Here is a 13878-nt window from a genome sequence, read left to right on the forward strand (position 1 = left end):
ATGACTATTATGCCCTTATTGGCAAGTGACGTGGACGTACTTATATCGCTTTTATTTTATTTCTCGCTATTGCATTTAAATTTGTCCACGTTGTTACGAGTGTACGAGAATTTCTACCAGTGTAGAAACACTGTTACAAGTATGTTTCATTCTTTGTACTATAGAAAATCTAAAAACTTAACCATATCTCTTCTTTTCTTTTAATGTAACCCGTGCCTTCCCCTTTACTCACCACCAATCAATTTCCTTCCCATTTTCTTTCACCCAATCAATCACATCTCTTTCTCTCTCCTAACCAATCAGAAAGCAACCCTCACATCACTCTCTCTCTCTTCTCTCTCTCCCTCACCGAGCTCTCTTCTTCTTTGCAACCTTCTCAAATCCACACCAAAACACACAAACGTGACAAGCAAACTACACCATTGTGTTCATCTTGACTCCACGAACTCAACCATACCATTTGATCACATGTTGACCGCGTTTTGGACGTCCAAGTCGAAAGGTCCGACTCGGTGAGTTTTGGTTCAACGATTTTCATCACGGCTTAGGTAAGCCTTGGGAAATCCTAAGAACTTTCATTTCATTCCTATGAGTTGATTCTGATCTCGTGTACATGTTTTGAACGAACGTCTTAGCACATAAAGCTCGAGGGGGGAGACTGCTCAGTTTTCTAGCAAAGGAACCGTGACCATTTGGTCACTTTCAGCTCATTTTTCCAGTCAACCTTGACCACGACTGGACTCCTAATAAGTATAAACTTATTCTCTATATTTCTAACTTCAAAATGGCTTTTGAATCACTGAGTTTGGTTAACTATCGAGTTAGAAAACAACCCTAAAAGTTGGGAAGAAATTCCCAAAATTCTGGAAAAGTTTGACCGTGGCCATTTGGTCACTTTCAGGCCAAATTCTTGGACGACACGAACCACATTTGAACTTTCTATGAATATAGATCGATTCATCTCATTTCTAGCTTTAATTTGGCCTTTGTATAATTGTTTTTGGTTGAGAATCGAGCTCGTTAAGAGCTTGGGAAGTTGGTCCAAAACCTGCAAAAATTTTAGGAACTCGCAAGGAAGGCTAGTACGTATGTACTTGCAGGCGCGTGTGGTCTCCTACGTGTCATCAACGCGTGCAGCCACTTATGGCGGCGCGTCCTGCCTCCGGTCGGCGTGTGGTCGACGTGTGTGGGTCCATGATGTTGAGTAGATCATTTTCGTATATTCAAATCTTATGTTTGAGCAATCTACGGAGGTTTTATTTAAGTTTTTGTATATGTGTTAATTAGGGGTGGGCAAACGGGCCCTAGGCCCGCAGGGTGAGCCGGTTCCATACGGTTCGGGGCGGGTTTGAAATTTGTAAAGACAAAACAGGGCGGGCCGGGGTGGGTTCACAAAATTATCGGGGCGGGGCGGGTGCAAAAGCCTGAGAAAACGGGGCCCCGCTGGACCCGTTTCTCCCAATTATCACAAAAATATCTGCTGTGTTTTAGTGGTACTGCATTTGTTTACCCGAGTGGTAGTACATTTGTACTACATTGCTTTCTTTCCTCATTTCGTTTTGTTTTGTTTTTTAATTTTATTTTTTAAGGCCCCGTGTACATCACTTCTCACCAACTCCATCACTACTCTCTAATCTCCATCACAACTCTCTCTCTCTCTCTCTCTCTCTCTCACTCACTCTCACTTCTTCCTCACCTCCTCACCAGAAAAATATCAAACTTGAGTGTTTCAAAAACCTGAGTTTTAATCCAAAGTTCTCGAAAACCCAAAAAAGATGAGGAATCTTGAGTTTTTTTATGAAGCAGGACACTTTCCCTTTCCCTGATTCGTCTTCTCTTCTCTCCCTAACTTGTTTTCTCCTCTCTCCCTGACACGTCATTTGTGGGTTTTATTTATTCATTATTATTTATTATTATTTTATTTATGGTTCTGATTTTGTGTTGGCTGGGTGGGTTTTATGGTTTTAGATCGATGATGATGACAACTAAGGAAGACGACTTGAACGGTCTGACTCCGAGCTGTATCTGGGTTTTCTGGCACCATCTAGCCATTGATGCATCTGGGTTTTCCGGCACCATCTGATTTGAGCATCTGGGTTGTGGTGGAGGAAACAGGGAAACAGTTGCTTGACAACTGAGGATGACGACTTGAACGACGTCGTTCCTTCTGTGTTTGACGAAAAAAAAAATGTAATAGGAACCGTAGACCCGCTTCGAATCGGTCCGTTTCAAACCGGGTTATGTCCGGTTCCAAAATTCAAAAGCCCTCTACCCGGCCCGGCCCGTGCCCAGCCCTAGTGTTAATAAACTAATTAAATTAGTAATTTCACATTTAGGGAAAATGTATCCCGAGGACGTACGAGGTCAAGCAAGGCTCGAAGGCTTCGTTTCAACTACGTATCTGTGAGTAGGCAGTTTATTTTATACCTATACATATTGATAGTTTCCCTAAATGCGTAGTTACTTCACTTTTACGCTTATTGCCAAGTATTCGTTATTGTGATATTGAATGTGATAAATGCTGCTATATGGTTGGGATATTACTGTCATGACATTCATACATATCTGTACATGCTCATCTTGCTGCACCGGTGTTAGTACTCGCCCCAAGTCCAGAGTCAGTCCTTCACGTGTATGTTCACATCGCATCATTCGCTCGCCTTAGATCCAAGTTAGGTGCCAGTCCTGTCGGGCAGATTGCATTAGGCAATTCGACTTGTATGTGACGTGCTTCTGCACTAGTCTTCATGTGATCGTAATACTAGAGCGTATTGATTACACCCAGTACTGTTCGTGTCAGAAATTATCTGTTCGAATTTATGTGTCAGCTTAGATGGATGAGCACTTGGCTATACCTGATTATCACATGATTTTATTACTGTGGCATTTATATATCATGACTTGGCATATTTCTGGTTATAATGTTATTGTATTATTTTTTACATATTTACGTGGTATGTTTTAAGGAAACTAAACTTGTTTTACGGTAAGGGGTTAGTATATTCGAAAATGAGGTTTTTACAAAACGTTGTTTTGCTGACCCACTCAACTTTGTTTTTCTCCCTTCCAGGTTTAGTAGTTGTGCTTACGTATTTACAAGGATTCTGGCAAATCTCAGGAGATGGTTACCTTCAGTGGTATAACCCTCATCCTATTCATTATACTGTCATATGCTCTAACATCACGTGTGAAAAGGGTTCAATCCCGCTCATCCGCGCACTCCTTTGTTTAGGCACTTTTAAGTTTAAATTTATTCACATTCTTTTTTCACTACACTACACTTTATGACTTTGTCACCCTTCAGGTGTCGGCCAACATAACTCGATTCGGAGTCCAATGGAACTTTCCGGGTCGGGGTGTGTCACGGAGGCTTGGGTGATCTTTTTATTGTAATTAAATTTATTTATAACACATAATAAATGTCTATTTATACTTAAAACAAATATATAATTGTATTAACGATACATAAATTGCAAAATATAATAATATATAAATCTAAAATACTATAACATATTTTAACTATGGAGAACAATAATATAATGAACGTGCATCCAAAAAGTTTGTTACAATTTATTGAAAAAATAAAATGCAAAAACGGAAGTAATTTATTTTTTTAAGTGAGAGTCGCGACTTAAACGGGTGTCTAGACATACGGCTAAGCATGTCTAAATGCTCTTTCTTATTTTTTAAGTCCCTAGAAATTAATTATGGCTTAGCCAACCATCTAGCACTTATGTAGACCTAAACAGCGCTATGGGAGTCTTTTACAACATTGCTTTATAAGCATACTAACATAGAGCACACACTTTGTGTGTGTGAACAATTTCTCTTAATAAGTATATTTTTTCTTAATATTGCATAATTACTATTTTGTCATAGGAAAAATAGGTATATGATTGTCATTTTCTAAAAAAATGAGGGTAAAATAGGAAAAATAGGGCTATGATTGTCATTTTGTCAAAATGTACAAAATTAAAGCCTCTACAACTGCCTAGCTCCTCTCACGTTCTCCTCATGCGCAACCGCTTCAGTTCATTCAAACTATCCAAAAAACATCATGATTTTCACTTACGTGTATGAAAAAATGATGGTGGGACAATTTCTCTTAGTAAGTGCATATTTTTTATCTTATGTAAATATTTCGATACAAAATTACTATTTTGCCCTCCTTATGTAAATATTGTGTATAAAAAGTGAGGACAAAATAGGAAAAAAGAGGAAAAAAATCAAAACATACAAAATTACTATTTTGCCCTTCTCATGTCAACATTGTGTATTCAAAAGTGAGGGCAAAATTGGAAGAAAAGGGGGCAAAAAGTTGACAAGCCCTCTTCTCTTAATAGAATACTAGCATTTGCTTACACACTTTGTGTGTATGAACTCATTTTTTTAGAAAATGAGAAGGAGATAGGGGGAGAGAGAGAACGTGGGGGGAGTGGGAGGTTTTTGTTTTTGGTTTTTTTTTTTTAAATATTGGAAGTATTTTAAAATCACCTGCAGGTAAGGTTTCAATACAAAACAGTAAAATTTGGAATGTGAAGTTACATTATTGTCCATCATTTTTTTTATGTAATAGAAGACTAAGTAGTCTTTTCACCATCTTTTGATTGACAAAGAGGGTTTCATTAATTAATAGAGATACTAGAAGATGAGCACACACTTTGTGTGTGAACAATTTCATTTTCTTTTTTGTTTTTGATTAAGGAGTGTGATTAGTTTTTTAAATTTTTTAAAAAAGTATGAGACAATGATGATAGGATCTCTTAATAAGGGCATATTTTTCTTAATATTACATAATTACCATTTTACCCTCTTTATGTAAATATTGTATATCAAAAGTGAGGGTGAAATAGGAAAAATGTGGATATGATTGTTATTTTCTCAAAAGATACAAAATTACTATTTTTCCCTCCTTATGTCAATATTGTTATTGTGTATTAAAAAATGAGGGTAAAGTTGAAAAAAATAGAGAAAAAAGTTGACAGGGTCTTATTCGAATAGAATAGAATAGATAGATAAGAATATATATATATATATATATATATCTATATATATAAAGTGAGCACCCTAAAATGATGAAACATTCAAAATACCATAAATTGCCCTTTAAGAATTCCAAAAATAACAATTGAACCAAAGAAGTTAAATAATTCACCACATTTTAATTATAAATTAATTTTAAACTTTAAAATTATAGAGAAAAAAAAAACTCCCACGTTAGTAGTGGGTGGTTTCATGTCTTTGCTTAATTTCCTTTTTTTGAATAAAAATATAACTTAGTTATTTAAATTAAAAAATATAAAAAGGCCAATTGACACACGCGCGTTGTGGCAAAAGACTAGTGTGTATATATATATAATAGATATATTGGACAAAACTTGTATAATATATAAAATACACCGACGAACCACAATTGCCTATTTTCTTTGAACTGAGGTTTAAATTGCAACATGTATGAATCGGTATTTTACTGATCACCAACCATTTGGGAGATAATATTTGATAAAAATAAAGGGGAAGAATAGGACAAATGAAGTAACCATGTTTTATAGGTCACGAAACCAAACCAACCGACGACTGTCTCATTCAATGGTGACAGATGGTGTCATCAGTATGTGTTCTCAAATTATGAATTCACATATAGCTTTATATTATTAATCTAAGACGTCATGTGCGATGGACCCGTTTCATGAAAATATTTCTTCTTTAGCATCCAACTCTATTCAATTTTAGTGATTTTATGCGGATTCATATGAATCGTACATGAACGGTTGTCATTTCAATCAAATGTTGAAATATCTTACATCGATCGTATCTTAGAGAAAAGAACTTTGCTCCTCCTCTATCCAAGTTTGAACAATCTGTTTTGAATAACGAAATTTGTGCTAGTTCATGCACAACTCATTGGACGCACGGGCATCGACATGAGAAAGACGAAAGTGTCGACTTAAAATTTTAGAGTTTGTTTGGAAATACTTTTGAAATAACTGAACTCCTCTTCCATCAAAGTTTGAACACTCTGTTTCAAATAACAATGTGCCAATTCATGCGCAACTCATTGGACTCCTGCCTATCAACATGAGAAAGTCTGAAAGTGTCGACTTAAAAGTTTAGAGCTCGTTTGGAAGTACTTTTAAAATAACTGAAAATGTTTTCGGTGAAAATATTTTTGAAATCAATCTTTAGTAAAAATACATGTAAATCATGAAAAACACTTTAAGTACTTTATAACCCAAAACCATTTTTTTTCCTAAAAGTATTTTCAGTCATATAAAAAACACTCCCAAACAAGCATTTAATCTTCTCCTCCACCAAGAAGCCATTCTAACTGTATCGAAACAGTTTAAGATAAAATTTCACGCCTATCTTGCCCTTTTGGACGAAGGGTTCGGCCTTGTATAAAAAGGTCAACAAAAAAGCACACCGATGAGAAATGGGCCTTCGTAGTCGATTGAACGGGCTATGGTCTGGCCCAACGTTTTTGTCTTCTAAAACCAGTTTAGCCCAGCCTTTTAGTCCAACAACCCAACCCATTTTACCACCTCGATTCCCTGCCGGTAAGAACAAGCATGGTGATCCAATTGCGTGATAGCAAAGTAATGCTGACAAGCATGGTGATCCCAAAATAATTCGACAAACCATACAAAACCTAGTTTACTTAGTTACATCTTTTGTACCAAGAGTTGAGGGAAGTGAATTTAAACTCATGTTTACTTGAGTTGTAAGTTTTAACTTGCTAGGACGTATCGAAATATTTCATATCGAAAGTTTAACAAATATTAAGGAGTTTCAATACTTCCTATATTGCTAATCAGTATAGTTGAATTTTAATTTTCTTCATGACATCAGAGCCAAGTTACCCCATGCCTAAAGTTTACTGGGCACATGTGTTCTGCATCCAATTTATATTTGTACTGTAGGTCTAAAAATTCACCACACGTAAGGAAATGTGAGGTTATAAAGAAGTATTCCGCATCAAAAGTTTGTCGAAGCTTGTTTGTCTTAGAAGGAGTTGAACTGCTCTACATTTTGCCAACTGGTCAACTTTCTTCATATCTAAATGCATTTGTTATCAATGAGCAATTGTGATTTGAATATTTTGTTGTTGTTGTTGTTTAGAACAAACGAAATTATCTACACTAAAATGAATATGGTTTAAGCTAAGCTTCACAATGTGAGAATCGAACCTAAGTTATCTCACTTATAATAAAGAAGAATATCACTAAACCGTAGTACTAAGCGGCAATTGTGATTTGAATTTGAAACATTTTTCAACATTAAAATGATGTTGAGTTTGGAATATTGTCAACAGTGGACATGTGGAAACATAAATGGGTGTACAAAGTGTAGTAGTAGTGGGGCCCACATGGCCTAATAACACATTCAATGATAATGATAATGGACAACGAGGCCGAGCCAGCCCACCCGATTCTTTTAATCGCCACCCACGCGTCTTGCGTGTCCAATACGCACATGTCTCTTTGCTTTGCTTGCGCTGCCGGCTTTCCAGTTTTGGTGGTGGATTCGATGCTTCCGCCTTCGCCCCTTTTATAAGACAAGGATAGTATGCTCTCTCACTTTCAGTGTCTTATCATATTCTCTTGTTTGTGTGGTTACGATTAAATCACGTCAATATTTTATATTATTATTCATTTTTATCTTATTATTTCTATAAAAAAAACAATATATAATATTGACGTAGCTTAATCGTGATCACACAATAGAAATACATCGAAAGTGAGAGAGGAGAGAATCCTTATCCCCTTTTATATGGATTCTTCCCACTTCCCACGCTCTTTTGCCCAAACGCATCGCCTCCACAATTTCATTTTCACTTGTAAAGATACTTCTTGTAACTGACCACGATAAATCAGATTTTCATAATGAATTGATTATAAATGGGTATTATTTTGCATCCACGTGAGTTGAATATGAGATCATCTTTAATTAACTAAAGACATACTGAATGAGGCTAGAGTAACTATTAACATGTATACCCTTCGAGAGTTAAAATTAAACTAAAAAGAAGAAATACCTGTTGATCGTCACAAAAATACCTTTACGATGAGCTGTCAATCATTTCAATAACAAGTCACATTGAACCACAACTTAGTATTAAACTTATAATAAATGTATATCTTTCTCGCACCGGCATTGGTTGAACTTGATAAGTAAGGGCCGAATATAACTAAGGGTTTGTTTGGAAATACATTTAAAACGATTGAAAGCGTTTTTATAAAAAATGTTTTTAAGTTCCAAAAAAACACCTGAAACCAAAATCATTTGTGCTTTTACTAAAAATGGATTTAAAAAAACATTTTCACTAAAAACACTTTCAATTATTTAAAAAACACTTATAAACGAGCTTTCATCTACCATTTTTTTTACAATACACAAGATAAGATGAACTGATATTTAACAACTAGTTTGAGACTATTCAAATCTAACTAACATTAATACAGTGATACATTATCGAATTTTCGCAAGTGGAAGGAAATGTGCATACGCTTTGAAGAGTTTGAGATTACATTCAAAAGGAGAAAATATCCTTCCGGTCTTGCTGACTTCAAACACAAGTAGCGCCAACAAGAATCGTTGCTAATCCTCGCTGTTTCCTCACTTAATTTAAAATCTTTAAAATCTTAGGAAAGTTAATGAAAAAAATTTGAAAACTTTGAGTATTAATGATAATGACAAAATAAAAAGTAAAATAAATAATATGATGATTGATTTTGTAGTGTAAAAATATGATTTTTCGTTAAAATAAACAGTATCATGAACTTTTTGTTATGATTCCTTAAAATCTTTTGTTCAAAAAAAAAATAAAAATAAAAAATCTTACAAATCCAACATTTACACCTCACACCCCCTGTGTCTCCGTCTTCCTCCCGAAATTATCCTTTCTCTCGGTCGCTTGGTATTCTTCTTCTCCAGAAGCTGTTGCAAGAGCGAACCAGGATCTAGGGTTTTACATCGGCGATGGCTCCCAATCCCAAGGATCCGAAGCAAAGCGGAGGTTTCTTCGCCTCCATGGCTTCCACTTTGACCAATCTAGGTAGCGCCATGACCAAATCCGTCAACGGGTATAACTCAAATCCCTCTTTCATTTCATCTTTCGAGCTGATTTGATTCTTTTGGAGCTTTTGGGCATTGAGATTTGGATTTTTTCGTTGAATTACGCTTTCTCGGTGTTCAATTTTAGCTCTGGTAGTGTTAACTGTTACTATGAGCTTCGAATCTGATTCAATTTGTTACTAATTTGGGATTTCTATTAATTTGTAGATTAGTTTAAGTGATTTATGATAAATGGGGATCTAGTGAGCTGGATTTGGGGTAATGTTTGCCGAATCAAGGTTTTCTGTTATGTGGTTGTTCCAGATGCAATAGATTAGTAATTCATACCCATTTTACTAAATTCAAAATGCATGATTAGAAACTAATTTTGGATGTGTGTTGATAAACTAGTTTTGTATGTTATGACGAATCAGATTGTGACAATCCGTGTTATTCCGATGTGCAGCATAATGGGTTATGAGGGGCTGGAGGTTATCAATCCAGATGGAGGCCAGGAAGATCTCGAAGACGAAGCAAGGAAAGGAAGATGGAAGCAGGAGGTACACTACTTTTCTGCCATAGCAATACCATTTGCGTACTTGATAGTACATAAAATGCTACTGTCTTGGGTTTGTTCTTATATATATGTTACGGCTGCAGCGATAATATTATATTTGCATTTTGAGCACGAAGGTCTGCCTCCATAGCTTGTTTCTCATGGCCTTTGAAGCAGCGTTATCATAGAAGACCATACTGTAAACAGTAATAATCACATAGGTGATTTAGTACACCTCTAAAATCATGCATTATGACATTTCTGTTTTTTCATTGGAGAAGATGGACCATCTTCATTATCAGGTGACTTAAAGGAAACCTCCTAGGAAGAAATGAATGACCCAAAATTAACAATATATCACCTGTGCTGTTATTTTGTGACGGAATGGTTTACATTAAGCAGAAATATACTGAATTTAATACTACAGGAGGCTCAGTATTGTTTATCTCATGACAAGAACTGATCATGTTACAGATATTAGTTAGCCTGTCACCCGCTAGATTGTTTTTGTTTTGGCTAAGGTAAACTAAAGGACACAACCTTAGCTAACCTGGAAAGTATCTCAATGGATTTGTATGGCTGCCCTCATCTGGGCCTATTGCCAATAGATATACTAAGCCCATTTCAGATTCTATTTTTTCCTTCAGCGTCAAAACCAATTTTGCTCTATTCTCTTTTTAAAATCACCTTTGATTGCCTTGAGAAGTTTCCCACTTAGTCTTGCCGAGTGTAGTAATTCAATCAGAGCAACAGTAAAGCATGTAAGATGTCATTTACTTGTATAGCAGCTTCCATGTGTCCCATATATTACTTTTATGATAAGATCGTACTGGTGTTGGAAAAACCTACAAATAATTCTTTCTAATGCTTTCATGCATACTCATTACAGAAGTTCTTCCCCTTTTCTTTTTTTCAGGATCGGGATGGTTACTGGAAGATAATGCAGAAGTATATTGGCTCTGACGTCACATCAATGGTGACCCTTCCAGTACTTATTTTTGAGCCAATGACTATGCTGCAGAAAATGGCAGAGGTTTGTGTTATCTGTAATTAAATGGTACTAGAAATTCTTTGTTCAATCCGATCCTGTTCTGCCCAGAAAATCTCACAGTTGTCCAATTATGTCACAGATTATGGAATACTCCCATCTGTTAGATCTTGCAGATGAATGTGAGGATCCATACATGAGATCAGTATATGTTGGTAAGTATTCTCTCTCTCTCTCTCTCTCTCTCTCTCTCTCTCTCTCTGTAGACATGGTTGTTTTCCACTCTCCTCCCTCTCTTCTATTTCTGTATCCACTGTTTGGAGACTAACCTACGATTGATGGTTGCAGCATCATTTTTCATATCTGTCTACTTTGCCTTTCAACGAACCTGGAAGCCATTCAATCCAATACTTGGTGAGACTTATGAAATGGTTAATCATGGGGGCGTTAGTTTTCTATCAGAACAGGTGTGTTCTAAGCACCAAAACTATGAATTCTATTTTTACTTGAGATTTATGATGCTTTGGTATGGAAATAAAAGAATGTATTTGTAAATGAATCTCAAATTGTTTGGTTTTTACTGGAAGGCTTACTGTACTCATATAGTTGTTGCTGCATTTGTACTTAATTAAATTATATTCTTCTTGTATTCCTTCCAGGTCAGTCATCACCCTCCTATGAGTGCTGGTCATGCTGAAAATGAGCATTTTATTTATGACATAACGTCGAAGGTGAAAACCAAATTTTTGGGGAACTCACTTGATATCTATCCAGTCGGAAGGTAACCCTATATGATCTTTCTCCGTAGCTATAATCTTGTCACTAAGTGATTTCATATCTCAACTCCTTTGAAATTCTTTATAAGCTTATATCATGAGATTTGTAAATAAAAGCATCTCACTCATCTAATGACTTGTCTTTAAGCGAGAGCCAAAATTGCATAGTCAGCATAATCTTTATTCTTTAGTAATAACATATGTAACCTTTAAATGTTTTCAATGCAGAACGCGTTTGACCCTCAAAAGAGATGGTGTAGAATTTGAATTGGCACCCCCTCCAACAAAAGTTAACAACTTAATTTTTGGACGAACATGGGTCGATTCACCAGGAGATATGGTTTTGACCAATTTGACCACAGGGGACAAAGTTGTGCTGTATTTCCAACCATGCGGCTGGTTTGGGTATGACATCTTTCTAGTGCTCATCACGTGTAACATTATTTGCATCAGATGAATGCTTGCCTGGTAACATCTTGCGGGAGGGTGTTTTGGCCATACAGTTGAAGTTCCAGGTCTAAGAATAACCTTCTAGCCATCTATTAAAAAGAAGTTATTCTAAAATTGTGAGCCTACCTGATGTTGTCTTGTTAGTTGCCTACTTCAAATGTGAACAGTTATCTATAATTATTTCCTTTAAACACCATGTTTAACTGCGTTCTTCCTTTGGTCATGATTGTATTATTTAAATTCATGCACCATACGGTTACTTATGGAGCACGATTGGTAGGGCACACTATTCACATGATGCGATGATAAGAAACAAAAATCCGCTAACGCTAAGATTTTAGACAAAACTGAGTGGCAGGGGATAATTCCAATGATTGAGGACAAACTGATATAAGAAGACATGTAGCTAAAGCCCAGTCTTCTGGGATAAAGACTTGGTTTGGGTTCAAGGATTTTAATTTATCAACTAGTGTATGCTGTATGTCGGTTTCACGCTTTTATCTGATGTAAATTTGTGCTTGCAGATCTGGTCGCTATGAAGTAGATGGATATGTTTATAATTCTGCCGAGGATCCTAAAATATTGATGACTGGAAAATGGAACGAGTCAATGAGTTATCAACCCTGTGACTCCGAAGGGGAGCCACTTCCTGGCACTGAACTGAAAGAGGTTAGTTTCATACCAGATACACCTTGCAGCTTGTTGAATCTTATTTAGGAAAACCTGGAGTGAACTTCTGTACGGTGCCTATAAAGTGGAATTGCATGCCCTGCCTCCTAAAGGAATTGAAAGCTATATTTGTCCTTTATATATCTGGTGTCCACTTGATGTTTGAAGTTGTAGAAACCAATGAATCTTTAGAGTTAATAGGTGCTCTAATGCTTATCGCCGTTTTATAGAACATTGGTTAACTATTTATAAAGTTTCTGCCTGTTTCTGATGCGACAAAAGGAACACTAGTGAAATTAATCTATTGTTTCATTAGAGGAAATTATCCTAGTAAGCTCATAAGAAATTACTTTAATCTTCATTACAGGTTTGGAGAGTTGCTGATGTTCCAGAAAATGACAAATTCCAGTACACACATTTTGCACACAAAATAAACAGCTTTGACACTGCTCCTAAGAAATTATTGGCATCAGATTCTCGCCTGCGTCCTGATAGATACGCGCTGGAGCAGGGGGACCTATCCAAAGCCGGTTTTGAAAAGAGCAGGTCTGGATCTATCTTTAACTCTCTCTCTCTCTCTCTGTCACACACACACACACACACACACACACACACACACACGCACACGCACGCACACACACACAAAATATATTTTTGAAGGGATTGGTATGCCTTTAAACCAACAAGCTCGATGCTTTGTTTTGATTGTATAATTTGACATCCATTAATAGCCTAACCCGAATGAAGAAACTGACATCTTAAATACATCTACCTACTCATTGACCAGCTTGGAGGAGAGGCAGAGAGCTGAGAAGAAAAATCGACTGGAAAAAGGACACGAGTTTACTCCAAGGTGGTTTGACAAAACAGATGAAGTCTTCAAGACAACATGGGATGACATGGAAGTGTACCGTTACAATGGAAAGTACACAGAACACCGGGCTGCAATAGACAACTCGGACAGCGTCGAAGCGATTGACGTCAAATCAATAGAGTTCAACCCCTGGCAATACGAGGATTTGGCTACTGCTTAAGGTGTATCGTGTGATTGTTTTCGCCTGTATAATATTTTTGCTTATTTATTTGTTCTTACCTCTGCTCGCTCCCCGTCGGAGTTGGTATTATGATGATGGAACTATAAGACGGTTAGGCTTTTCCGACTATGATATTGTTGCGTTGTGGTACATCTCTTCGAAATTGGAAGCCTGACTTATTTTTGTTTGCCTGAAATTCTACAAATTAAGTAGCAGTCTGGGTAAGCATTTTTGATCGCCACCTTAAACCATAGGTGCATTCTAGCCGCTTAATTAAATTGCTGCCTTGCGTCTCCTGAGATAACAAGTATTTTTTTCTCAAATACAAGCGATATTTTATTCTAAATTATG

General features: G+C 36.4%; 1 protein-coding gene and 1 long non-coding RNA gene across 2 annotated transcripts; both read left to right on the forward strand.

The window, feature by feature from the left end:
* The first annotated feature begins 1612 nt into the window (after positions 1 to 1612).
* Positions 1613 to 3503, forward strand: LOC114824389 (uncharacterized). Its single transcript, XR_011580102.1, has 3 exons — positions 1613 to 2403; positions 3071 to 3137; positions 3305 to 3503. It is a non-coding gene; the product is annotated as an uncharacterized lncRNA (long non-coding RNA).
* A 5071-nt stretch (positions 3504 to 8574) lies between these two features.
* LOC103427580 (oxysterol-binding protein-related protein 3A-like) lies at positions 8575 to 13723 on the forward strand. The gene is made up of 10 exons (XM_008365641.4): positions 8575 to 9083; positions 9521 to 9614; positions 10527 to 10643; positions 10741 to 10813; positions 10947 to 11065; positions 11258 to 11379; positions 11603 to 11779; positions 12349 to 12493; positions 12861 to 13039; positions 13281 to 13723. Exons 1-10 carry the CDS (start codon positions 8980 to 8982, stop codon positions 13525 to 13527), a joined length of 1377 nt encoding a protein of 458 aa, XP_008363863.1. The 5' UTR covers positions 8575 to 8979; the 3' UTR covers positions 13528 to 13723.
* The last annotated feature ends 155 nt before the right edge of the window (positions 13724 to 13878 follow it).

Source organism: Malus domestica, chromosome 04 (assembly GCF_042453785.1).
Source record: "Malus domestica chromosome 04, GDT2T_hap1".
Taxonomy (NCBI): domain Eukaryota; kingdom Viridiplantae; phylum Streptophyta; class Magnoliopsida; order Rosales; family Rosaceae; genus Malus; species Malus domestica.